The sequence below is a fragment of the Ictalurus furcatus genome, chromosome 11 (assembly GCF_023375685.1).
Source record: "Ictalurus furcatus strain D&B chromosome 11, Billie_1.0, whole genome shotgun sequence".
Lineage (NCBI taxonomy): Eukaryota > Metazoa > Chordata > Actinopteri > Siluriformes > Ictaluridae > Ictalurus > Ictalurus furcatus.
Window position 1 is genome coordinate 8,415,001 of NC_071265.1, and position 27,557 is coordinate 8,442,557.

Genomic DNA, 27,557 nt, shown 5'->3' on the forward strand with positions numbered 1-27,557 from the left:
AAGTAGTGACAAGCGGCCATGAAGTTTTTATCTACAAGTTCACTGCAAGAAGACATTCAACAGCCCAGTAGTAATTAAAATCAGACACTCACAATAAGTAAAATACAGTATGTTCTACACAAGTCTGTGTTAGTAAACTTTTAATAGAATAAATACAGAAAGTAGAAGCATGTAAAGCTTTTTCAGATTGGATTGTGAGGCTACAATTCAGAAAATGTATATATTGTATTTTAGATTTTTTAGATTAAGGACTATAAAGTGCAGTAAACTGTCAAATAAATGAAACATAAAATAAACATCTAAGACAAAATCTGTATTTAAAAATAGGGTGCTGAGTCTTTTGCACAGTACTGTAGACAGTACTCTCCACTAATATTGGCACTGTTGGTAAATATGAGCAAAGAAGGCTGTGAAAATGTGTCTTTATTGTTTAACCTTTTGATATTTTGTTTAAAAAATTCACAAAAATATTCTGCTCTCATGGACATCAAAAAAAGCAGCTTCTCATAGCACTGGCCATGTATTCTCCAACCTCATCAGGCATTATAGAAGAAGACTCAGAGCTGAAATCTTGGCAAAGGGAGGTAGAACAAAGTATTGACTAAAAGGGTGCCAATAATTGTTGCATACCTATAATTAACAAAGACATTTTTTTTTTTGGATAAACCTGTGTTTTGTTTGTAATTGTTTGATATCCATGAGAGTATTTTTGTGAATTTTTTTAACAAAAGATCAAATGTTTAAACAAACAAACAAAAAAAAATCACAGCCTTCTTTGCTCATATTCACCAAGGGTGCCAATATTAGTGGTGGGCACTGTATATGTAACAGTGTGAAATACTGTCATGCATCAACATTTCATGTGAAAAATGAAACTCAACCTTCAAATGGAGCAACCTTTATGTAAAGCTGAGCCTATAATATACCCTTATGGAAGAATCATACACATTTCACATGTGATTAGTTGAATATAATGTGGTCACATGTGGTAAACATGCCAAAGTGCATACTATGCCCTGAAACTGCACATGTGAAGTGCAAAGTAAATATACCTTTGACATCTGACATCATATGGACAATATATGACAAAAAAATGATTCATGTGAGAAAATCAATTATGAAAATGAAACCATATGTGCCATGTGTGAAAAAGAAAAAAAAAACGATGCACTAAATATAAAAAATATATGGAAAAATAATGTGTCTTAGAACCACGTGTGTAAATCTGCATCATGTGTTTATTAACATGTTAAGGTCAGGTGACTTTTCTATAAGGGTATAGATACAATTACCTAAAAAAATAAAACAAAAAACAAAAAAGCTGAAAGCTGCAAATCAAGAATACAGAAAGTGCTCTGGATTGTGTTTAACCACCTCTCATGGTGCTGTCTAGCACATGCTCTATTTAGCACACGTCTTCCTCTTTGTCACACGTATTTAGAGCTGTGGTTTATGTTTAGAACATAATTCCAGACATCCATATGCTCATCTGCTCTCCATTAGCACTATTCAGTATGTGGCTTCCTGGTTTATTGAGCTTGTTCTCATGGTTATGGTTATTAAACCTGTCACTCAGCATTTGCCTGTTTTCTATCTCTGGACTGATGATTGGTATGACAAAGGCCAGGATTGTGTGTGTAAGAAAAAAGTAAACCTGTATGCTGTTAAAATGCTCCAACACACAACTTTACAATTATAGGAAGTCAAGGTTATGATCCTAGATAATCACTGTGGAGTCTCATTTGGAAATTTGTATTAATATACAGTTGCAATCAAAAGGATTCACCAAATCAGGTTTATTTTCAAAATTTAAGGACTTTCAGCTGTTTGCAATGAACATATCAAATAAAAGCAATTGAAATAGCGCAACACAACAAATGCTTCAAGTGTTTTCTCTAAATTCAACTGAAAATGCATATATATATATATATATATATATATATATATATATATATATATATAACTGTAATATCTCAGCACCTACTCTAAGTGGGAAATGTGCATTCTGGCTATATTTAGGACTCTGTGGGTGTGTGTATGTTTAGCAGTGAGAGGGGCCATTCTTACAGATTATAGTAAATAAGTACTAGTAATAGGATTATTGAAAAAAATATATTTTTATAAACTTAAACATATAAGACAAATAATACAAACTACCACTATTACAAATTAAAATATTTCTTGTTTATAAACTGAATAACCATTAACAAAAAAAATAAATCAAATAAAATTGGTATTGTTTTCTAGTTCTAAATATAAAACACTGTAAATAGTTCTAAGTCTGAGTACTACACTATTTTATTATATGCATTTTAATACTGAAATGGAAAGAAAAACGTATATTAGTCTTAAAACTCAACCTAAAGGAAATTTTGCAAGAAATTTCATTCTAATTACAATTTTATAAAAATAAAACATTGATGAATGCTTGTGCACTTATCATTATTATTATTATTATTATTATTATTATTATTATTATTATTATACTGAAGCTTTATATTGGTCTTCTTCCCTTTGAAATATATAACAATGATAGAGCTCTGTGTACTATCTTAGAGACACAATCTTATGTCCCATTATATAGGTATATAGTATATATGAATGTCTTTCTTTGCTTAACTTTACTTGACTTCTATCTTTTTTTCTGTCTTACCTGCTGGGCTGCTCCTCCGGGGGATCAACACTGGCCTGTGGGTCTTTAGGCTCCACAGAACCCTGGGACCCCCCTGCCTGAGCTTCTTCAGCCTGCTCCCCAGCAGGAGTAGCCTCCTCCTTCTCCTCCTGGGCCACTCCACTCTCTTCTCCATGTTCCTCTGTCTCCGAGCTATCCATCTCCACCTCCTCCTCCTTCTCCTCCTCTCTGTTGTCCTCATTCTCCTCCCCACTGGACTCCTCACTGGAGGTTGTCTCATAGCTGAACAACACAGACAGCCTCGGTTATCGATGTCAATCTTTTAGGGTTAACTGGTTATGAGTTATGCATTCTTAAGGTTAAGGTTAACTTCTTAGGTGAGATTTTAATAATCAACAAACCAACCATCTAAGGAACTGAATGGCAACAAATAGTAGATAGATACCATTACAAACAGTTTAGTTTATTATAATAATAATTAAAGACGAAAACATCCATGTGTTCATGTATGTATTTAAATGAAAGTACTCATGCTTAAAAAGGAAAGTAAACAGGTACAAGTAGGCTGCCATGAATGTACAAAGGAAATTTGTGTGCCTCTAAGCTGTGTTATGAGACACCAGTCTCCTCTGCCTGGTTGAAAAATCCAGCTCTTTCATTAAAATCTTTTCAGGAAGCATGTAATTCCCATAATTCCACAAGAGCACAGTTGAAATGCTGTGTGTTCATGTGTTTGGTTCAATTACAGCAAGAGTGATTTCACATCCAATACATAAAAAATGTCATTGTGCAGTGAAATGGTAATATTTAAAAATTAATTAATTAATAGATAATAATGGAAAAATGGAAACAGTGTCTGTATTTTCTTTTAATCTCGAAATGAAGACACACTACTTTTCTGTTGCAGTTTATACAACAAACCTATTCCTAAAATGAGTCTGGTATTTTTCCGTTGAGGCAGTATATGGATTAACTTTTGTATTACTGAATTATTTTTGTACTATTTATAATATTTCTTACAAATTAAAATAGTTCACAGCAGATTTTTAAACTCAGATATACCTTTTATATCGAACCGCTTTCCCCTTCTTCTTCTTCTTCTTCTTCTTCATCCTCATCCTCCAAACTATTAATCACTTTCTTTTTAAAATAAACTACAGCGAACTAAATGTTTAAGGCCTATTTTCCTTTTTCTCACTGCACTAATGGGCAAAAATTTTGAAAATGCATACATTTTGAATTTATAAGCAATTGATAATGCTCTATGTAAACTTGCTTTAAATAAGGTTCAAACAACTCTTAATCTTCCTCTTCAACTAGAACGCAGACTCATTTCAGCACTCTAAAGTTGCAGCTGTTTGACTGATTGGGGATAAATGGGGCTTTATGTTGCAAAACATAGGGTCTGAATGAGGTTTTACCTACTGAATCTGACTTCCAAGTAGATTATTACTGTATAATATCCATAACTGCTATCAGTTTTTAGCACAGAGAAACGAGTGTGTTTTGCTGTACAGGAATCTAATACTAACTGAGCAGTAGTTATCTGAATTTCATTGTGTGTTGTTTTGTTTGCCTGGATCATGGCGGCGTGGTTAAATTCTGAAATTACTAGCTGTCATCTCTAACAACAGTCCTGCCAGGATCCTCTTAAGATAATCCTAGCTGATCTTCTACATGATTTAGAATACAAATCTATCACCTCTATACCAGGACAGCAGTCATTGCTACATCTGCTATAACTGCTGTGTAATATTATTGATCATTATCACCATCAGACTCATTAGCCATTAGTCCATATAGATAGATGTTTATCTGGTTTGAATATATATTCTGAAGTTAAATCTAGAGCCCTAAAGGCCATATAGATTTTATACAGAGCCCAACAACACACCGTTTCCTTTTCAGAGAGGATTCCAAGTTCAACCCACAATTAATAGCCCTTAGCTCTCCCTTGATCACTCCTTTTTATATACATTTTTGAGATTTTATATTAGAAGGAAACCCCCAAAGTACAGTGTGAGCAAGCTCCGTGCACACAGGGATTCAAACCCCCAACCCTGGAGGTGTGAGGTAAACAAGCTAACCTCTTAGACACCGTGCCCCCCCACACACACCACATATATAAATCACTTTTAATACATCTTTAATTTTGTGTAGTCTGATTTCACTCTTAAAGTTATAACAAACATAAAAGCATATTAGTTAGCAAGTGATACACCAAATGCCACCTTGGCATCAATTAAATAAGCCTATGGAGTTTTACTGGAGCGATGAACAGCATTCTTCCAAAAGATATTCCCTCAAATGGTGTTGTGATGACAGTGGTTGAGAGTGTGGAAAATCTCCCAGCTGTGTTAAATTGGGTTGAGAGCAGCTGACTCACCATCCCTCCAGATACTTGTAGCATTTGTGCCAGGGCTCATTCTGTGCTTTACTAAGACACTGTAAGATGTTTTTAATTTGTCACCAGTCTGTAGTGTTTTACATGTTTTACATGTTTTACATGGGCGGCTGTGGCTCAGGTGGTAGAGCGGGTTGTCCACTAATTGTAGGGTTGGTGGTTCAATTCCCGGCCCACATAACGAAGTGTCCTTGGGCAAGACACTGAACCCCAAATTGCTCCCGATGACAAGTTAGTGCCTTGCATGGCAGCTCTACTACTATTGATGTGTGAGTGTTTGTGTGAATGGGTGAATGAGACACAGTGTAAAGCGCTTTGGATAAAAGCTCTATATAAGTGCGCCATTTACATAGAACAGTAAACCGTGAATAAATAGGTAAGGGAGTGTTTGCAGACACAAGATGGCGGTGCAGGAGGACCAACTATCTGCTCTGCTCTATCAGGGTAATTATCTTACTGCTGAGGCCTGGGCAAACACAGCTGAAATACAGCCTCCACTAGTGCCGACCTGGTCCCAATTGCAGAGACAGTTCTTTGTTATTGCTGAGGTTTTTCCATTTTCACTCATGGCTCATCATCTAAATCACCAGCAGCAAACAAAATTGACACCTACAGCCTCTTGTTCTACCTGATCTTTGAGATGATGGATGAAACAGGGAAAGTGGGAACAGTTAAGACAGAGCAATTTTAATTTGACTGATGAAAATGACATTGACCTTTGGTCACAATTTCTAATGACTAACACAAAGATGAAAATATGACCTTAGCCTTCATGGCAATTTGAGCAGTGACTAGTTCATTCATACAAGCCTGATTATATATGCACTATAGTTCCATCTGCATTAGTGGACATGAGGTTATGTAGCTTTCATTATGTGTACTTCTCTCACAAATGACTTGGTTTGTTTTGCATATTAAAATTGTTTTCTGGAGAGAAATAAAAATCCACTTCCGTATTTCTGAGTAATTTCAATTTGTCCAAATTATAACAGGGTGATCTATAATAGATGAACTACTTAGCTTTTAAGCTCATAACTGATAACTGTACTAAACTAACAAACCACATTTCTTTTCACATTTCTGCCACTACTGTTTTAATCAGATATTAGTTAATAAAACAATAACATAATCATTTTGATATAGCACTTTTCATAAAATCTCAGTGCTTATAAGTGCTTTACATATACAAGATTAAAAGGCAAAACAAACTCGCTTTGATATGACACGTTCATTAAGCAAACAATAATCATGACTTAACTATAAGTCATGTGACCCTGACCAGGAAAATTTGGTTGAAGTTGAATGAATGAATGAATGAATAATTAACTATAAATCTATGAAAATTACTATAAATCATGAAAAGCACATTTGATAAGTTTAAAGACAGAGTCACCATGAATTAGAAATGAGAAAATCTATAGAAACTGCATTCCGAAAGTTCTCATGGGAATTGAATAATAAATCAGCATATAGGGTTCCAACTATAGCTTTTGCATATACAAAATAACTATCACATACTAGAGTGTAAAATCAGCAACCCTTCAGCAAATAGACTTAATACCCAACATTAGTGATTTAGCAGAATTTAGAAAGAAGACATTTCTATTTATCAAAAAGTTTATAGGTGCGTCCCAATTTGCAAACTTATGCAGTATTCTATACCGCTTTATAGTATAAATAGTGAAAGTAGTGTGTCCACACTGAAAATTCCAAATAGAAAAAGTACACTTCAAATACTCCGATGATGCACTTAATTAACGAAAAAAAACGAAGCGTGGACTTGATGGACACTTCATGCACTCAGCTGTCACAGCTTTAATTATTTAGCAGAGGGGGAGGGACTATCAGACTCCGATGTTGAATGAAAAACTAACCTTATAAAATTCATATACTACATGGTTGAGTACATAGTGCATAAGTACACAGTGTATAAGTGCATAGTGTATAGTGTGTCATTTGGGACACAACTTATGTCTTTGTCACAATCGGTCATCCATTTGGAATAGCCATATTGTTGCATATAGCCAAAATGTTTGAAAATTGCATGTCCAAGATCCTGAATATAAAGGGAGAATAATAGATGGCCTAAAACAAAACCTTGTGGGACACCATGCTGAACATTTAACACTGAAAATTCTACCTTAGCACTAACAAACTGCTAACAATCTGCCAAGTAAGCTCTAAGTCAGACAAGAACTTGCTTAAACTGCCCGTGTTTGTAAATCTGTCCATTAAAAGTCTATTTTAAAAAATCATTGTCAATTGCATCAAATCGAGCACTCAAGGCCAACAGTACCAAAATGGAAACTTTATAGTTGACTCATCTTTTCTCCATCACAATTGTGTTAAGTTTTCAGTGGCCTTTTTTCATAAATAACCTGTTTTCTCAAATGGAATCTGGACCAGGATATAAAACTTTGTCTCAATCTACAACCTCAGTTCCAAAAAAGTTGGGACACTGTGTAAAATGTAAACAAAAACAGAATGCAATGATTTGCAAACACTTATTTTTCCAGCCTTTTGTTGCCCCCGTCCCAACTTTTTGAGAAGTGTTGCGGCCATCAAACTCAAAAACCCTTTTTTTTTCTTAAAATGGTACATTTACTCAGTTTAACATTTGATATGCTTTCTGTGTTCTATTGTGAATAACATATGGCTTTATGAGATTTGCAAATCATTGCATTCTGTTTTTAATTACATTTATTTACATTTAACACAGCATGGAATTGGAATTGATAATGATAATGATAATGAGTCTTTATTAATCACATATACATTACAGCACAGTGAACTTTTTTCTTCGCATTCCCCAGCATTTCAGGTAGCTGTGAATTTGGGTTGTAATCAATACATTTATGCTCTTTCCTTAAGATTCTCATACACTTAGCATAAGTTTGTCAACTAATAATGTGTTATCTTTGCATTGGCATCGGCAAAGCAGCCATTCATGTAATAAAATGGCATACCTACCTAGTAAAGTATCTAGTTCATATTTCAGTCAACCAAATGATGAGTATCCCAGTAGTGCAAAAATGTATGTTAAATTATTTGTAAAATTAATGGTGTACCACTACTGTGAGCCATTACAAGGATGATGAAAATTTAAATTGTTTCCAAATGCAGAGCATGGCAAAAATAATAATAAAAAAAAACTTACCCTCCATTTACGCCAACAAATTTCAGGTTTTTCTTGGCTCCTGCAGCCCTCTGCTTGTCAGGACAGTCATTCTTCTTCATGATAGATTTGAGGCCTGGGAAGGGAGAGAGTGGTCAGATGTGAAGTTGTATTGAAAAACAACCCAACAAAGACACTTTTTGTTATGATATCACTGCACTAAGAAATACGATTTGTGTCTTTGGAGAAGAGTGATTTTACAAAATCTGAGTGTAGAATTGTAGGATGGGTGCTTGCCACAGGCCCTACAGACATGACTAAAAAAGAAAGTTAATTCCCCTCTGGCTGTCTTTGTTCGGAATAGGCATTATCCTACCTTTCACAAATAAACCCACATATATACATACATAACCAAATAAAAATTTTACATAACCATAAATGTTGTAGTTGTTTAGGGGCTTGTTATATCTGTACACCTGTAGATTTAAGATTCCTATCACACCACTTTAAGACAAAAATTATTTAATTAAATTGATATTCTGTTTACTTAGGAGGACATAATTGTAAATGTGCGAGGCTGATAGCTTGACTATGGCTGCATAAATGCAAGTTTATGCCAATATTATGAGACCACCATTGACATACATTTATGTTGCCTTGAAAAAAACATATTCTCCCAAATAATGTTGAAATGCATAGTATTTACTGTAGGTAAACAATAAATATCGACGATAAGAAATACTGTAGTATCAATACTGTAGAGAAATAGCTATTTTCAAAAGGTTAACATCTTTCTTAAGACATGGCATGTACCAGCTACAGACCATTCATTGGGCATAATGAGAAAAAGGAAACTTCAAGAAATATGTTCTTTATTATTTTTAATAAAGGTAAAATTTGCTTTCCTCCAAATGTGTTCAGTTGCCATATGATGTAGCATGAGCAGCAGTTCGAAAAGATGCACTAGATGGCTTCATGTGTCTCGGAGGAAGCATGTGCTAGCCTTAACCCTCCCTGGTTGGTAGCGCTCATATGATATGGAGAAAGTTAGCTAATTGGTAAGAAATGGCAAATGACCAAATGAGGAGAAATTGCAATTATACAATAGTATAGGACAATACAGTATAAGGGTTCCTTTTATAAGCAGTCTAAAATGACCAGTCTAAAAATTCAGTGAGTGATTTTAGTTCAAACTGATTTGTTGAATATTTTTCACATTAATAGTCACTAAATCCTGATATTTGCCACACTATACTATTACCTGCTTGCTCAGGAGAGTTACATCTGTACCTTAACTGAAGCAAGTATAGGTTAAGACAGGTTAAAGCACAGTTTCCTAAACCTGGTCCATATATATTGTATCAGCCATTCAACAAATCTGAATAAAGTTCCTATTCAAAACTTCATACATTTTTAATTCAGTTGTAATGCGAATTTCCTCTTTTGAGTGACCAATGATTTAAAAAAAATTCTATTTGAAGGATATAAGCTGGGGCGCACAGTGGCTTAGTGGTTAGCATGTTCACCTCACACCTCCAGAGTTGAGGGTTCGATTCCTGCCACTGCCCTGTGTGTTTGGAGTTGGCATGTTCTCCCCGCACTGTGGGGGTTTCCTCCGGGTACTCTGGTTTCCTCCCCCAGTCCAAAGACATGCATGGTAGGCTGATTGGCATGTCCAAAGTGTCCATAGTGTATGAATGGGTGTGTGAATGTGTATGTGATTGGCACCCTGTCCAGGGTGTACCCCACTGATGCTCCCTGGGATAGGCTCCAGGTTGCCCATGACCCTGTAGGATAAGCGGTATAGAAAATAGATGGATGGATGGATGGATTTAAGCTGATGTTCTATTGATTTGGTCGCCAGTCATGGGGCAAGGCAATCACTGCCCCACATAGCTCTATAGATTTGTTATTGCACGTGTTGTCCTGCCCCTTTAAAATCTATGGTTATGAGCCACTGCTGGAAAACATTAAAATGTGTCGAATAAGGGGTACTCCAGGACAAGGGTTGGGAACATGTGGGTTAAAGTAAATCTATGTTTTATAAGAAGCATGGGTCATGTTTACCACATGTTTCAGATTCTAAGTGGTTAAGGGTTGAGCAGTGGGGGTTTGTAATTCACTTTGGATAAAAAAATCTGCCAAGTATATAAATGTTCAAGTACAGCGGTATTGCACCAGCTAAAATGATAGTGACCATTACTATTTTCAACACCATTGTGTCTAGCATGTACATGTGTGACCAATGTAATGGGACTATACCTGACTGCTTTGCTGCACCTCCTTTTTGAACAGGAGAATAGAAGGCTGAAAGTGCACTAAGTGAGCCTCGAAGGTGACTCTGGATGGAGCTGATCTTTGACACTGACTGTTTCTGTGAGCCCTCTCCTTTTGGTTCCTGGCTCCCACTCCCCAGGCTGGCCCACTGTTCATTGAGAAGACCTTGGATCCGAGTGACAACCTGGCCTATGGCTGCAGGTGATGCTGAAGCTTCAGTGGGCCTCTGAGGTTGAGGCTGAATTTCTTGTCCTTGTGGTTGCTTTTGGTCTTGCTGTAATGGTTCATCTGTGCTTGTATCCGATTTTGTGGTTTCTATTACCACAGTTTCAACGTTCTCCAGCAATTCTTTTTCCCTAGCCAAGGGCTTGACATTTGCATTATCCTTGGGTACTGTCCCAAACAAATCCCCTTCAGTCTTTTCTACTATAACATACTCTTCAGCCACATCACTCTCAGTGATCATGCTTTCACTCATTTTTTCTTTGTCTACATCATCTCTATCTACACTGTATCTTTCATCTGCAGCTTCAAGCTCTTTTCTTTCTTTGGTCTCCAAACTATTTTCACACACATCTGTTTCAACTGCCTGGTCACATGTAACAATTTCAACACCCACAACTTTTTCAGATGTCACCACCTGTGCTAACACCTCAATTTCTCGCATCTCAACTATATTTGTTTGAGTACTAGAGCACATTAGGTCTGGTTCTTTTATACTTTCAATAGGTTTAAGGTCAATATCTGTTAGGACTGCTTTTTCTAACACATGCTTGCTGTCAGTGTTGACTGATGCATCACAAGTAATAACATGTTGTGGAAGTGGCTCAGACTCTAGTGGAACTATCAACTCTTGCTCTACACTGTCTGCAATGGGTTCTTTTACCTTTTCACTTAACTCCTGAATTGTTACATCCTTTTGTCGATTCTCCTCCATCTGTAATCTCAGTAAGGAGTTTGTCATTTCCAGATCACAGCTGACCTGTCTTAATCTTTCCTCCAATGTCTTGACTTTTTCTTGGAGTTCTTGGATGGTGACAACATCTTGTTCATTTAATGTGGAGGCTTGTTTTTTCTTTTCTACAATAGACTGATAAACTGTTTCAGTTTTTTCAGGTTCATCTTGGGACATTGTGCCTTCAGATAGATCTCCTTTTTCTTCTGTTATGGAAAACCCTACTTTTAGGGCAGGCTGTTGATCTTTTAATGAAGTCTCTTGCTTTTCCTCCTGTTCTTCTAATCCTTGTTCCAAAACCTTTTCAGATACTTCAGTCTCATGCTCAGATTCTTCCAACATTCTCTCAGAGTCTTCTGAATCAGTTGGACTTTCAGCTTTTTCAATGAGTATCACTGGAACAGAGACCACACCTCGAACTGGTCTTTCTCCTAAAACTGTGTAAGTTGATGGCCCTTCAAGGTTCTCGGCTAACTTATCTACAGTTGACACTGGAATTTTAGTATGACTGTCGCTCACAGTATCCTGGGGCAGGGATGGAGCTTCTTGCTGTTTTGCTGCTGAAGGAAGGTTAGTATTTTCTTGGGATTCTGGTGGGGTTTTTTCACTTGGCTCTTTCTCTAGCAGACTCTTTACCTGAGACTGTGTTTGAATTCTCTGAAGCAGTTGTTCCCTCTCTTCTCTTAGGGAACAAATCTGAGCCTTTAGCTCAGGGATCGTTCTGACCTGCTCCTCCAGTTCGCGCACCCGTTTCAGTGCTGTGGTTATCTGTTGATGCAGGCTGGCCCTGTCTTGAGGTATACTTCCTCTCCTGTCACTACCATCCACAGGGCGAAATAGTTTTTCAGTTGAGCCATTCTGTGATTGAGAGCTCTGATCATCGGTAGAGTCTGACACTTTCCTGTGTGGGACATTAACAGGCATGCTGGATGCCCGAAACAAGTGAGGCCTCACATTAAGGCTTAGTGAAGCCTGTTGGTCTTGGGAAGCCTGAATATGGACCTGATCCACAGTTTTGGGGGAAGAGAGGTAGCTACTACCTTGCACATTTGATTGACCAGCAGGGGTGCTTTGGCTGCTACTGCTGCTGCCAGCATTGTCATTGCTGGCTCTGAAATCAAAAAGATGTTGGACCTCAGTAACACGTGACTTGGGCTTGGATCCCAGGGTGGATGTGTTGGACCATGTGTCTTTGGCTGCAGGTCTTGCACCATGTCCAGGAAGGCTGAAGTTGCGTGGCAGTGTACTATATTTTGGCCCCCTGTTCTTTCTCTGTATATGCACTCTCTTGATGGTATTACCCTTCTCAATGTCATCCACATATTTCAAGAAGTCCAGATCCAGGTGAAAGCCGTAGGGTGTCTCCACAGAATATGGCAGCTGTTTCCTCTGTCCCCCACTCTCAGAAGCCTTGGCGGAAAAGCCATTTGCTAAAACACAAATACAGCCTTTAGTATGTTTGGATTGTGATCTGGATGAATGTCAACTGAATGTCATTCTGGATGAATGTCAACATCAACTGTGAAGAATGAATTCTAATTAGGTAATTACATTTATAATATACTTTTAAAAACAGTTATTCTTACCACTTTTCTTGTCCATCATTTGTGTGTTTCAGTGTCATCGACTCTCCCTCTCTTTCTCTGTTCTAAATGTTAGCAGACTGTGGAAAAACCAAAAAAAAAAAAAAAGGTCGTTCACCATACAAATTACAAACATGTGGCTATCAAACATCTCCAGAGTCATTTGCTGCTTTACTAAATTTGTGTGTAAATGCTTAAATAATAAAAAACAGCATTTAGTTGAAAAGAATTGAGTTATCAGTTGTTCCTTTCAGATTTTTTGTATATAAAAAACAAAACACAATGACTCTCAGTGAGATTAATTATCAAATAACATTCATGTTCATTTGAAATGGTGTATTTGTATGGTGTATTCATGGTTATTTAATATTGGGCAATTTGCAATGAAAAGTATTATCATTGCAATTATTAAAGTGTCCAGTATTAGGAGATCCAGTAGAACCCTGAAGGTGTGATTATTTTGTGTAATGAAACATAAATTATGAACCATCAAGAAGTGAAAATCAATTCTTCTGCAGGCTGAAACAACACTGAAAATCCTGAGGGCATATTAGTGAAACATAACTACCGTCTGTGCTCATGAAAAATGGAATTCATCCCGATGCTACACATGGGACTGATTTTGATCTTTGTGGTCTGGGCCATAGGCTTGGAATTTGACCAGTAGATTTGATCATTTTGGGGAATGAGATTTTAATCAAATGTACAAAGCAGTGATGACTCTAAAAAGTGGATCCTGACCTAAAGTCATTGCTGTAGATATAAATCACTGTTGAATTTTACCATTCATACCATTTCTCATTACCATTTATAACCTATTGCTTCCATTGCATGCATAACCTATTGCAACTTTTGCATATATAATCTATTACAACTTTCAAATGATTTCTCTCAAACAGTTATTAAGAGGAGCCCAGAGTCTACTCTTTAGGTTGGAATATAAAGGCGAAGAAATACAATATGTGTTCGCTGTTTTATGCTACAATTCAACTGAGAGCCCAAACACTCTCAGAAATCTCCCTGTGTGCCAGAGAAGCACTACAACAGGATGCCAGTGCTGCAGCTGGTGAGCAGGTCATCAATCAACCTGGCAACATAATGTTCTTGCACTCCAACCAAACATCTTGAAGGAAAAGCTGATTGAATTCTGAGCATTTAAAGTCCCAGCTGTAAATCATAAAGCAACAGGAAGGATAGTTCTCTAAAACTAACGTAGCACCAGGATCTTCGTAAAATGGTAAATCTTTCACCCAAATTGTTAAGATTATAAAGACTATGGAAATATTCTCAGAAAAAAAAAAAGAGAAACGTCCCTTTGTCAGGAAGCTGTATTTTAAAGATAATTTTGTGAAGTCCAAATAAGCTTTACAGATCTTTAATGGAAAGCGTTTAAACGATGTTTTTCATGCTTGTTCAATAAACTATAAACGATTATTGCATATGCACCTGTGGAACAGTCCTTAAGACATGAACAGTTTACAGGCGGTAGGTGATTACGGTCACAGGTACAATAACTTAGGATACTAAAGAGACCTTTCTACTGACTCTGAAAAACACCAGAAGAAAGATGCCTAGGTTCCTGCTCACCTGCGTGAACATGCCATAGACCTGCTGCAGGGAGGCATGAGGACTGCAGATGTGTCCAGAGCAATAAACTGCAATGTCTGTAATGTAAGATGCCTAAGACGGTGCTACAGGGAGACAGGAAGGACAGCTGATTGTCCTTGTAGTGGAAAATTACATGTAACCATGTGCCCCCCTCCCCAGACGTGATTGAGAACTTGTAAATGCCTTGGTGGAAGAGTGGAGTAACATCTCACAAAAAGAACTGACAAATCTGCTGCAGTCCATGAGGATGAGATGCACTGTAGTACTTAAAGCAGCTGGTGGAGACACCAGATACTGACTGTTACTTCTGATATTGACCCCCTCTTTGTTCAGGGACTTATTACTCCATTTCTGTTCGTCAAATGTCTGTGAAACTTCTTCAGTTTATGTCTCAGTTGTTGAATCTTTTTATGTTAATACAAATATTTACACATGTTAAGAAATTTGCTGGAAATAAAAGCAGTCGAATGTGAGAGGACGTTTCCTTTTTTTGCTGAATATACTTTTGGAAGGAATGTGGAAATGCATTTAAACATGAAGACAATATATGTCTTATGGAAAAATATGTCTTATTAAAGGAAAAATCCACCCTGGTTGACTTGCATATCGATACATAAAAACAATCTTCAATTAGTCTGTTTCTTTGGGTACCTGTTTCCTAATTTACCCACAATGCTGTTCAACTGCTCTCTGATAGTGGTGCCAGTGGGATTTATCCCTCACTTCATCTCTGCCAGTCCGTCCAGCTCTCTTACATCCTAATCTGTACAATCTGCTCAAACACTTTCCAAAGCGTCAACTTTCATGCTAATACACTGTCAGTGCTATCATGCTTGTCATCTTGTAGATAGCTAACTAGCTGAGTTAACTAGTTCCAAAGCTTTCTGGAACTTTGTGTCAGTGTCTGTTGTCTCCACTATACCTACATTTGATTTCTCCTTACTATGACATTGAACATCACTGGAAAATGGTGAGTCAGCAAAGAAGTTCTTGTTGTTGTTGTTTGTTTGTTTGTTTGTTTATGATCTAATAGCAAATCTTGAGTGGTATTCCTTATGTTTGGGATCACTGGAAATGTTTATATCCTATTAAATAACACTGTAACTGCAATACCAATATCCACCTGTGATGTCACCAAGATAGACAATCAATAACTTATCAGGAATAACAAAACTACAGCATCAACCAACAAAAAAGCAGCAAGCACATCACCAATACTTCACTGTAAACATATATAATGTATTTCAGGGTGGAGTTTCTCTTAAACAACGTATATGACAGCAACACTCTTTACAACAGCAACGCTAATTAGAATAAACATTTTAGAATTATCATGATTTTGTTGGAGGCAAACTCTTAAGTAGTGTGGTTATAAAGTTGGCTGACGTCTAAATTGCCAGAAACCTAAACACTGCAACAAGCACTTAAAATGTACAGAAAAATCTGCTCATGGGGCTTTCAAGAGGAAAAGTGATCAGGGATGTCACCTATGCCACACACATACACTAAATGTCCTTGAGACCTAATTAGCCGAAGTTGAAAAGTACTTGCTGACTAAAGTGAACCCTAGACCCCACCTTCCACCCACGGTCAATTACCAGCACCAGTGCACTTGCTGTTTAATTAGATACAGAGAGACAGAGAGATAGAGAGAGAGAGAGAGAGAGAGAAAGAGAGAGAGAGAGCGTGCGTCTGGAAAGGAAATAACTTAATGGGGGCCTGTGCATGGCCTTTTATCAATGTCACACTAAGGAAGCAATTTTACTTTATCAGCTGAAATCTAATTACTACCTCATCTGAAGCCTGTGTATCTTTATTATACTGTTGATAACATGTATCCCACTGGCCCACATATGAACTACTGAATATTCTCAATAACAAAGGCCATTTGTTATTCAGCACAGATGAAATTGAATTAAACTAATGAATAGAGGAACAGAGGAAGTGAAAGACAGAAGAATTTGATTTGCCTCGCCTTCTAGTGATTATATAGATGTAAAACACACTTACACACACACAAACATACATACACGTGCAGGCCGGTCTACAAGCTCAGCAGCTGCACCACTGACCACTCATCCATTCTGCTAAATCATGGAGAAAAAACAGATCCATTCAGCATTGCAGAAGCAAAGAACGGCAACTCCCGAACGCCTGCAATCAGTGTTTACCTTCCTGTGACCCTGACTCTGCTCTGAATAATCATGCATGCTTGATTTCCAAAGAATGTCGAACATAAACAACTTGTATTATTTTTTGCTGTGTAGCAAAATATCCAACTTCAAATTAGGCCTATTGAACGATCATGTCATTTTACAAGAAAAACATACATAGTGCTAATATCAGTCTGTACATCTTCAAAAGTTCTTTGCTTTGTCCCTCTGCAGAAATCCTCAAAGGTGCTAATGCAAGTAAAACCTTGTAACATAGTGCTGCAAATGTAAGCCTTTCAGAAAGACAGAACTCGAGGACTCAGTTTTTGAGGGGTTTTTTATTTGTTTGCTTGTTTGTTTGTTTACATTTAACACCCCTACACTGAAGGGCCATTTATTAATCTTTACCATCATCATTTACACAATCATGATTTATTACCTATATGTATATGTAGCGATCTTGAAAAACCCATTTGTTGTTGCTGTGGCTGAATTCTGGCAAACAGCCAAAACATTATGTATAATAACATGTCCTTTTACTTCAGCACCTCAACTTTTACGAAAGCAAAATGGAAATTAGGGCTGCCACCGACCAAAGATTTTCCTAGTCGACTGGCAGTCGTTCATTTAAGCCATTACTCGACTAGTCGCACGATTATGATAGTGTTTTCTGAGTCAGTGTTGGCTGCAGAGATGAAGTTGACGATGCTGACTCATCATCTCCACAGTATAGTGGATGCACCTATAGAGAGAACTTCACGTTAAGTAAAACGTCATGCAGTAAGCACGATACTAATTTAACCTCCACACTCTGCATGAACACCTGGAAATGCGCCTAGTAATACAGCATATTTATCTAGGTTATAGGCGATATCTTATGGTTTGCGATATACCGGTAGAAATTCTCCTCACAATAAGTCTTCCCGCGATAATAACGATAAAGCCTAGTTGAGGACGTATTTCTGTCTGAGACTCGTTTGCAGCTCACCTGCAGAGTGAAAACAAGTACGGCGGAAGGCGGACATGAAGCTGAGGAGGAGTTTATTGCTAAACGAGGAGCTACCTCTACAATCTGGAACTGGTTTGCTTACAGAAAATCAGTTTTTTTTTTAGATCAACGTTTGTGTTTCTGAGGCTTATTCTGATATAGTTTTAAGTCCATATCGCCCTTCCCTACTCGGCTAACGTTAAAGTTAGAGGGAGCATCAATGTAAAGTGGCTAATGTTAGGCTACTGCTTATATGTTTCAAATGATAAGCCATGTTTGAGGTCGATCAACGATAGGCAAACTTTTGCCTGCAGAATTTGCATTTCACCTTTCTGGGGACATCCTTTACCCTCTCGAAATGATCCCACACTTTGGATTTCCTGCCCAACATAATTACCACATGGACCAGCCGTGTTAACGATCACGGACTGCGTGACTTCACCACTTCCTGTGGAGTTTTTTTTTCCCGACCAACCGACCGTTCAAAATTTGGCGACCAAGTGTCTTCTCATCGACTGACGTTTGGTCGACTACAAGGGGGCAGCCCTAATGGAACTGCTGCTAATTTGTTATGTTATCTTTAATCTTGCCTACACTATCTTTCTTCAAAGATCATGTTCAGAGATGTCTAAAATCTTTCTAGTTAAGTGTGATTTTCTCATATAGTGAATGTCAGGCTTTGATCAAGTTAGAAAGAAAGAACATTATCAAAGGATATCAGCTCAGTTTGAAATTATCCATGATGCAGCTGCACCACAGTTAAAATGCAGTTTTCTTCTATTTCACTTGCAGGGGTAACCAGATTTTAAAGTGTTATAAATTTAATTGTGGTTGAGGTACATGCAAACAGGAAACATATTTTAGTTCAAGATCTGCAATATTCAGAACTATATATTAGGGATGCGTTTATATTTATACTAGTATTAGGCAGTCCCTCCAGGATTTAGCAATTTTGTGATCGTAAAAATGAATGCAAAGTCAAGCAAATTGTACATGAAATATGTACAGGGAATTCCAATTTTTCAAAATTACAGCAGATTTTCTGCAGATTTGGGTCGAGATGCATCATGTGACGTCATCACACTGCTCAATCAGCCATCTGACACCACATGACATTATATGACATACAATAAGCCTAGTGTACGCTGTCCCACCAGTGAACAGATGACACAAAGTAGATGTATCTGGATGTATTTTATGATTATGATGGAAGCAAAGCAAAGCAGACAACAAACTGTGCTTTGCAAAAATATCAAGAAGACTACAGCATCTTCCTACAATACAATACAATTAACCTGATACAACATCTTGTAGCGTTTAAACAGTATCTTTACTAGAGACCGCAAGGGCAGGAAACCTGAGCGTACAGATGGTCCTTTAGAATCAATGCAGTGAAGTGAGCGTACAGAGAAACTGTCACACAAGAGAGCAGTCACTTCAGTTCTGCAAGCACTGAGCACTTTGAGCACTGAGATATGCCTGCTTCGGGTCTTCACTGTGCTCCCATGTCAAGTTGCAATTCACGGCACCTTGTGCTCACTGCTCTGAATGCTCAGTTTGGCCTTCCTGTTACAGCTACTGTTTAAAAGCCATAACATGTTAAACATTAAAACTCAGTATGAGGAGGTCATTGATAGCAACACACCATAGCCTAATATAAACAGTGCTAAATAAAATGCTCTATATGATGCCTCTGATTGTTTAATAATAAATAGGTTACTCATGTCAGTATCAGGGGCGTAACCTGGATTGGGTATTCGGGGCTGTTGCACTGAAAATTTTTTTCTTTAACCTCGAATAATTCTCCACTAGGAGCGGTTTGTCACTACATAACTGAATGTCAGTAAAAGAAGACTGCAGTGTTGTAATTTTGTATCTTCAGTGGATGGAGTGTTGTATTTTATCTTCAATGAACAGAGACAAGACACCATTTACAGGAAAATACGTGGAACAGTACAATACTTCCTGTTTTATTAGTATTGTACTGCCCTGTGGTGTTAGCAAACGTTTGCACGTGCACGTGCACTGTGTCGTCTCATGTGGTTAGCGTGTTGTTTTATGTAGCACCGTGGTCCTGGAGGAACGTTGTTTCGTTTCACTGAGTACTGTACCAGCTGTATATGTATATGGTTGAAATGACAATAACGCCACTTGAACTTGAACTTGAAATACTCGTGTTTTATTGGCTGACAGGTATCAATTCTGCCAAATGCTAGCTCACACAGTCGGTTAGTGTTAAGGGAAAATGGATATACATCTTTTCTTCTTTTTTTTTTTTTTTTTTACCAGTAAAGGGACTGAAACTGAAACACTAAGATCCTCTCATGCAGAGCAGGAAAACAAGGTGTGTAAATGTCTGTATGAGTTCCAAATTACATGAACATGATATGAGCAGAGCATAAGGACCGCTTAAACACTTGCATGCCACTGTAGCAGCTAAACCCATACAGTGATAGCTTAGTTGTGCCTCCCCTTGGCTAGCGACACCAAACTAGCCTAGTCTCATGTTAGATAGCCAAAAAGTTTTATATTTTATGGGTCTGGTATATTTTATGGGTCCTGAAAACAGCGATAACACCCAAGGTAAGCTTTATGATAAATCCAACTTTTTGCCAAATTTTCCCATTTTTTAAGCAATCAGCCATCACATGCAAGGGAAAAAAAATGCATGGAAACAGTCTATTTCGAAGTATGTTTTAAGAGGTTTTTTGATGGAGAAGAATCTGGGCTCAGCCCCGGATGTTTAATAGTCCAGCTAACGCCCCTGGTCAGTATCAGTATCAGATTTGGTGTTGACAAATGTCAAAAAAACATGCAATCCTACTCATACTTGGCCTAAAAATGGTATTGAGGCATCCCTACATTTCATCATACCTAGGCTTGTTGCTTGAATACATATATATATATATATGTGTGTGTGTGTGTGTGTGTGTGTGTGTGTGTGTGTGTGTTTATATATATATATATATATATATATATATATATATATATATATATATATATATATATATATATAATCACAAGCTTTTGTCATTTTGTCTTGTAGCTTGTTATCTTTTCTACCTCTTCAAACATTATTAGTACTCTTATAATCAAACGTAGGTTCTCTCTTTCACTGATTTTCTCTCCCCTTCTTTCTCTCTTTCCCTCTCTACATCTACTTGCACGTCTAACATTGACAATAAACAGAAATGTTTGCTCACTAGTTGTGTTTTTCTTGATGGCAGGTTCCAGATCTAACTAGTCCATAATGTAGACATCTGGAGGAGGGAGACGAACACAGTAAATCTGTTCTTTAGAGATTAGAGGAGCCTTGAAAAAAAGGAGAGGACCACCATTTTATATTGTTTATAAAATATTATTCAAAGCTTGTATATTAAAACATTGGACAGATGTCACACATAAGAAATATAGCGTATATGGATATGTGTATATGGAGCACATACAGACACATGCACACACACACACACACACACACACACACACACAGCTAAAGGAACATAATTCAGCTACACTAGACAGAACGGGAAAAGAAGACACTGAATCCAGAGTGTGCAAGCTTTCATTAGACGTGTGAGGCGACTGGCTATAAATTATTTATTCCAGCCCTGTAGCTAATGCTACTCAGAGCATCGATGGTAAAGAAAATAACAAGAAAACGCTTTCCATTAGTTCTCTGTGGATTTGAAAGATGAAGGGAAGAGTGGAGGGGGAGAGCAGAGCAGAGAGAGGGAGATGCAGAGAAACGAGCTCTGGTTAATTAGTAGAGAAGGCTAGTTGAATGTGTGAAGTCAGAGCTATATATTTTCAAGACAGGAAGACAGGGGGAAAAACAGAACAGGGAATGGAGAGATGAAGGGTGATGACAGGAAGGGTGACAGCGGTGTGTGTGTGTGTGGGGGGGGGTGATGGTTGAGGGGGAGTCAAGATCTTGAGGTAGTGAGTGACAGTGTGTGTGTGTGTGTGTGTGTGTGTGTGTGTGTGTGTGTGTGTGTGTGTGTGTGTATCAGGTGCTTCACTGTGACATCTCAGATTAACAAGATAGAACAACAGAGGTGAAACACACAAACACACACACACACAGAGACTGCTAGATTTCTATATAGATAACAAGTACACATTAAATGGATATCCATTGTGCAAAACCAAACTCAAGACCTACATATCATTGAAATGGACGGAGAGACAAAACAACAAAAAAAAAAGAATTCATTTATGGAAAACCCCAAATCCTACTTCCTTTCTGATAAAAAGAAAATTCCACTAAGAAGTACTATCTTCCTGCTAGTTATGCATTGAAGGGAGGTGAAGCAGCTCAGTAGGGGAGTGAAAGTCTGCATGGTAACAACCACTACACTTCAACAAAGATCCTGAAAGTAAGCAGCACTACACAGTACAATAAGGCATTAATATCTGCACACTAACTGCAAAAGAACACATAGTAAATATGCACCCAGAAGATACAGAGACACACATGTCCACACCTAAATACAAAACGAGCTGGCTGGGTGCCAAATTGAATCGACGTTGTCTGCAGGCTGCCTCTGTGCCTGGAGATAAAGCCTGTCTGCTATTCTGTTATTCCTGCACTGCAGCAGCAACAGAGCCACTCAGAAGATGTGGGGGGGGAAACGAAAGAGCAGCACTGGAGGAGGTACATGGTCACACACTTATACACACATATACACACATAGAGTGCTCACCTGGGCTGGGAAGGAAACCAGAGAGAGAGAGAGTAAGGACGAGAGATGGGAAATCTCTCACCTGGCATGTGTTGCCAAATATTTAGTCGATTTCCTCTTCTCTCTAGACTGGTTTTGCTTCCAGCTTCAACCTGACAATACAATACAGGAAGGAAAGGGGGATGAGACGGTGGAGTTTTATTGTCACGAGAGAGAGAGAGAGAGAGAAAGAGAGAGAGAGAGAGAGAGAGAGAGAGAGAGAGCTACACTAGTCAGGTGATTGATAATCACAACACACAGGTTGAAAAAAAAACATAACAATACCAAGATTAATCATCGTATTGGGCAGAAAAGTAAGAAAACAGTGCCTCATACTCTCTGGAATGTTCACTCCAGTATTGCAATCCCACCCTGACAACCGCCTCCCCTGTTTTTATGTCAGTTAAACTCACATGTTCTGCTGCCTCAGATGCAGTGACCCAGAGAAAGTTGAAATTCTCTCTTGCTCTGTTTCTGTCTGCACTAGACCTTGTAAATATGACTGAACTGTGAGTGAACTCCCACAACTCAACACTGTAATCATTAGTGTTGGGTGGGGGGCAATCATTAACCATGCTATGATAGGTCCACTTCTCTCGCGCTCTCTCTTTCTCTCTCTCTCTCTCACACACACACACACACACACACACACACACACACACACACACACACACACACTCTTTTCAACGCCTCCACACTATCTTCTCAAACTAGGACACTGTCATGTCACATTCATATACAGTACAATAACCTAAGTTATTAATCCACATCATTAAATCTCTTTTGTTTGAATTCTCCAGTGAACAATTTTATATTCATCATATTGCACTGTCTTCTTTGCACACAAAGGCTGTTCATTTTATAGTCAGTTATAATGCCGCATACATATTATCGTTGCATATCATAGCATTTCACATCATATTCACTCTTATTTTAGTGTTTTGCTTATATAAAGGTGTTTTGCCAACATTTACATATTAAGAGAGAAGTAAGGTTCTAAATTATTCCAATTTATAAACATTTCTGATCAGATCGGGTTGGTATACTTACATATTATAGATTTATTAATACCCATAGGGAAAATCACTGTGCCGCAAAGTACTGAACATAAAGATATAAAAGGACATAAAGAAGTATAAAATAGATATTTTTAAAAAAAAAAAATCTGTAAACAAAAACAAAAAAACAACAAAAAAACATCCATCAATCACAAAACACATTATAAAAGACATCATCACATTATTAATAGTGGACAATAACTACTGGACAAGAACTAAGTAAGTAAGTAAGTAAGTAACTAACTAACTAGCTAGCTAACTAACATACCAACCAACCAACTAGTCAAACAACATCAATATAACAATGAAAAAAGACATAACATTATTATCAGTGGACAACTACTGGTCCTCTAACTAACCAACCATCTAATTAACTAACTAACCAACTAACTAACTAAATATAAAGTAGTGTAAAAGATATGTAAAATCTGTACATTTAACATATAATGCAAACAATCCATCAATCAAACAAACAAACAAATCAATAATAGCCATTTATAATAAGTTTGCTGCTAAACATACAACGGACCTCCTTCATTACTCTCGTCAACATTTTGGCATTAACAATTGCTCACACAGTGAAACTCAAAAACCACTAAAACCATGCATTGGATCTATTAAACACTCCACAGTTTAATGCCAATTCGCTTCTCCAGTATACATGTATACATTCTGTAGTGCAGTATATAAGGCTCCTCGGCCATGGCATGGTCAAACCGGCCAACTTTATCAGGAGCTTTGCTTCAGAGCCATGCTTTGCTTTTCCGTTTGTAGGTGCCTTCATCCTGTTATTAAATTCAGACAAGCAGTGGAGAGATTTGCTGAACCCAGACATGCGATGGCTTTGCTGTGGTTATATTTCACAGTGCAGCTGAGTGAGTCATAGGCCAGTGTCAGTGCTGTGCTCTTACAGGACAGGATTGAAGGATTGGTGGTGAGTGCAGAGCGGCTGAGACATACACAACTCCTCCAGTTCTCATCAGTGAATTTATGAATCACAGCGGTGCTTAGGGATTGATCACAAACGTAATGCATACTATATCCTGGGGGAGCTTTTTGTGAACTCCTTTTGCACACACTGCATTTTGCACCAGAGGATTGGTTTGACTAATGAAAGTCCATTTTCATTCTTCTTGTCTGTGCTGTCTGGCTGGCTCAGCTATATTGGGAGAATGCTACCTACAAATTCTACCTCTTCCCCCCTAGTGACACTTACTTTTATTAAAGAAATGCACCTCCACACATGAACACACACACATGCATACATACACACAAAACAGCAGGACTGCTTGTTTTCTTAAGTGTCTAAGCGGAAGAGAGAAGACCATAAGAGAAAGCACATGGGTTATCTAGCTTAGCACTGTTCAGAAAATAGGCCAAAATCCAGTGCATGTGAAAGCCCATGACTTCACATAGCACAAACATTACACATCCACATTTAGGAACCATGCAGCCCTGTGTGTTATTTCAGTTACACTCCCTGATATAAATTCTCCACATTTCCTGTGCATGCTATATAGAGCTCCATGTATGCCGTCTGCTTCTGCTGCTATCTTTACAACCAGATCTTTATCATCCGTCTGTGTTTACAGTGGCACGTTATATTGTACATATCATTTCCTCCAAAACTGGAACAGAGACCCCGCCATTTCATTTGTTCATTCTAAACTGGGAAACAGTGCAAATAGTCAAGAGACCTGCACAAAACCAGTGCATGAAAAGATACCCCAAGCAAAAGAGACTGAAATGTTGAGGAGAAAAAAATATTCTAGCATTTGCAATGTCATAAATTTCAAGGTAAAAATATGCTAAATGGATTGCACACTGGAGTTATTTTTCTAAGGAATACGTGATTCGCGAAACCTGGTGTACTGGCCATGAAAACCTTTCACATCTATATATAGAGAAAGCCTGCACAGTTATCACATATCTTTCAGTTTTTCTTTCTTTCTTTCTCTGTTTTGTGTGACTTCTGTCGCTTCTTCTTGCATGAGCAATCAGATGTTGTTATCAGATATGAGAAATATAGCACTGTTTTCTGTTTACATATAAAAGGTTCGGGGCTAAAACAGCAATGCATATTTTTTCCACTAATAAGGTCATATTTCATCACAACACCAGCACTAGGCTTGTTAATGTTCCACCGTACTGTATATGTTAATTCATGCTTAATGTTTCAAATGGTAGGCTAACTAGTGTTCATTTCACAGTGTATTCAAAGGGAGTTTATATTGTTAAGAGGTCTAACGTAGAGACACTAGAGCAGAGGTTCTCAACCTTTTGTAACTAAAGCCCCCCCAGCTTCCTCTATCATGTGGCACGTGCCCCCCATTCCCCATATTGGAGGAGACCAGGTATAATGATTATGTATTCTAAATGGTGCACTTATATAGTGCTTTTATCCAAAGCACTTTACGCTGTCTCATTCACCCATTCACACACACACTCACACACCAATGGTAGCAGAGCTGCCATGCAAGGCGCTAACTTGCCATCGGGAGCAACTTGGGGTTCAGTGTCTTGCCCAAGGACACTTCGGCATGTGGAGTCATACGGGCCAGGAATCGAACCGCCAACCCTACGATTAGTGGACAACCCGCTCTACCAACTGAGCCACATTTGGAAACATTTGGAAAGTTGCTAAGGTTTGTCCAAAAAGTCACTAGATTTGTCGCTAGACGCTTTTCTTTTCTTTTTCAAAAAAGTCGCTAAATGGGGTCTGAAAAGTCACTATGTTGGCTATACTGGTCTGCACTGACAGCTAGATAAAAAGCAGGCTAAGCTCCACCTTTCTCCAGCAAAAAGAAAATACAGAAGAAGAGGGAATGCAGGGTTTTTCATTTATACACATTCTATTTGAAAAGCAGTAAAATACACCGAGTACCTAAATGATGCCCGGTCTGTGTTGGTGCCCATCTCTCCACGCCCTCCCATGCTGAGAACCACTGCACTAGAGTAATCAAAATACTCCATATATGCAGTTGCCTGTAGCCTCTTTCACAGTTTTACACATTAATTTAATGTGAGAACGTAAGCCGAGTTGAAATACTATGAATGCTGATACAGAATTTGACCATTAACATAATTCTTTGGTAACTGAGCCACAAGAGCCTGTGTGTATTCAGAAGGCAATACACTATTGAAAATGTACTTTTCATTCAATTTCTACAACAGCACTGTCCAATTCTCAAATCTCATTGGTCAGAAGGTATTGAATCATTTTAACAATATGTTATCATTCCTACAGTAGAAACTTACGCAGAGATTTGTATGGTGCACATTTTAAAATAAATGGATTACTAATTTATAAGTCCGTCATTTTTTTTTTATATGGTGACATTACGTGTGAGGACATTTATTTAGCCTTTTTGTAAGGAGTCTCCATTGTGAGTCAGTGGCAAAGCTGTAACTTTAAGTTTTCCTTCACTGGAAAGTCTTCAGGACATAAGATTTGTGCTTTGTGGTTTCTTGGTAGCATGACAAACTGCATTTTTTGTTATTAACTTTGAGAGAAAAAAGAAAGGCTGATAGGGCAACTGTCTAGTGCTGCCCTAATGTAACTGATAACAGAAACAAACGTGTCTTATGGATGTTCCACAACATTATATGTAACTATAAACTGATAAAACATACAGCATGTTCTTCATTAATGAATAAAAAAAATCATCATTTTGGTAAATTGCAGCAGTATAGTGATTACATTATTAATGTTTTTTTTTTTGAAAGATTTTTTAAACACATAATTGTTTAACTCTCCTTAAGGCTTACATTCCCTCACGCAATCTGCGATCGGTTAACAACCGTCGCTTAGTAGTGCCTTCTCAGCGTGGCTCAAGGTCCCTTTCCAGAACCTTCAACCTAACTGTTCTTCAGCGGTGGAATGAACTTCCAACCTCAATCCAGACCACAGAATCTGTCACTATTTTCAAAAAACAGTTGACCCACTTTTTCCGTGAGCACTTTACTAACCCCTAAAATGCCAACCCCCATATTATTTAAATAAATAAATTAAAAACTTACTCTGGCTCTTACACCTCTACTCTGCACACTTTGCTTCTCTAGA

The 27,557-nt window shown here is 37.8% G+C and overlaps 1 protein-coding gene across 5 annotated transcripts in view; it reads right to left on the bottom strand.

Moving 5' to 3' along the window:
- Positions 1-27,557, bottom strand: part of kank4 (KN motif and ankyrin repeat domains 4) — a 60,587-nt gene that overhangs the window by 6,911 nt on the left and 26,119 nt on the right. Inside the window, exons 1-8 of one of the 5 annotated variants that reach the window (XM_053636099.1) lie at positions 22,850-25,095; positions 22,480-22,549; positions 20,919-21,027; positions 12,970-13,046; positions 10,414-12,813; positions 8,194-8,287; positions 2,654-2,914; positions 1-42 (exon numbers count right to left, since the gene is read on the bottom strand). The exon at positions 1-42 is cut by the window's left edge and continues 43 nt beyond it. In XM_053636099.1, coding sequence (XP_053492074.1) covers positions 1-42; positions 2,654-2,914; positions 8,194-8,287; positions 10,414-12,813; positions 12,970-12,988 — 2,816 coding nt within the window. In that variant the 5' untranslated portion in view covers positions 12,989-13,046; positions 20,919-21,027; positions 22,480-22,549; positions 22,850-25,095. Of the gene's footprint in view, positions 43-2,653; positions 2,915-8,193; positions 8,288-10,413; positions 12,814-12,969; positions 13,047-20,918; positions 21,072-22,479; positions 22,550-22,849; positions 25,096-27,557 lie in introns of those variants that run through there. The other 4 variants (XM_053636098.1, XM_053636101.1, XM_053636100.1 and 1 more) reach the window with 4 other exon arrangements.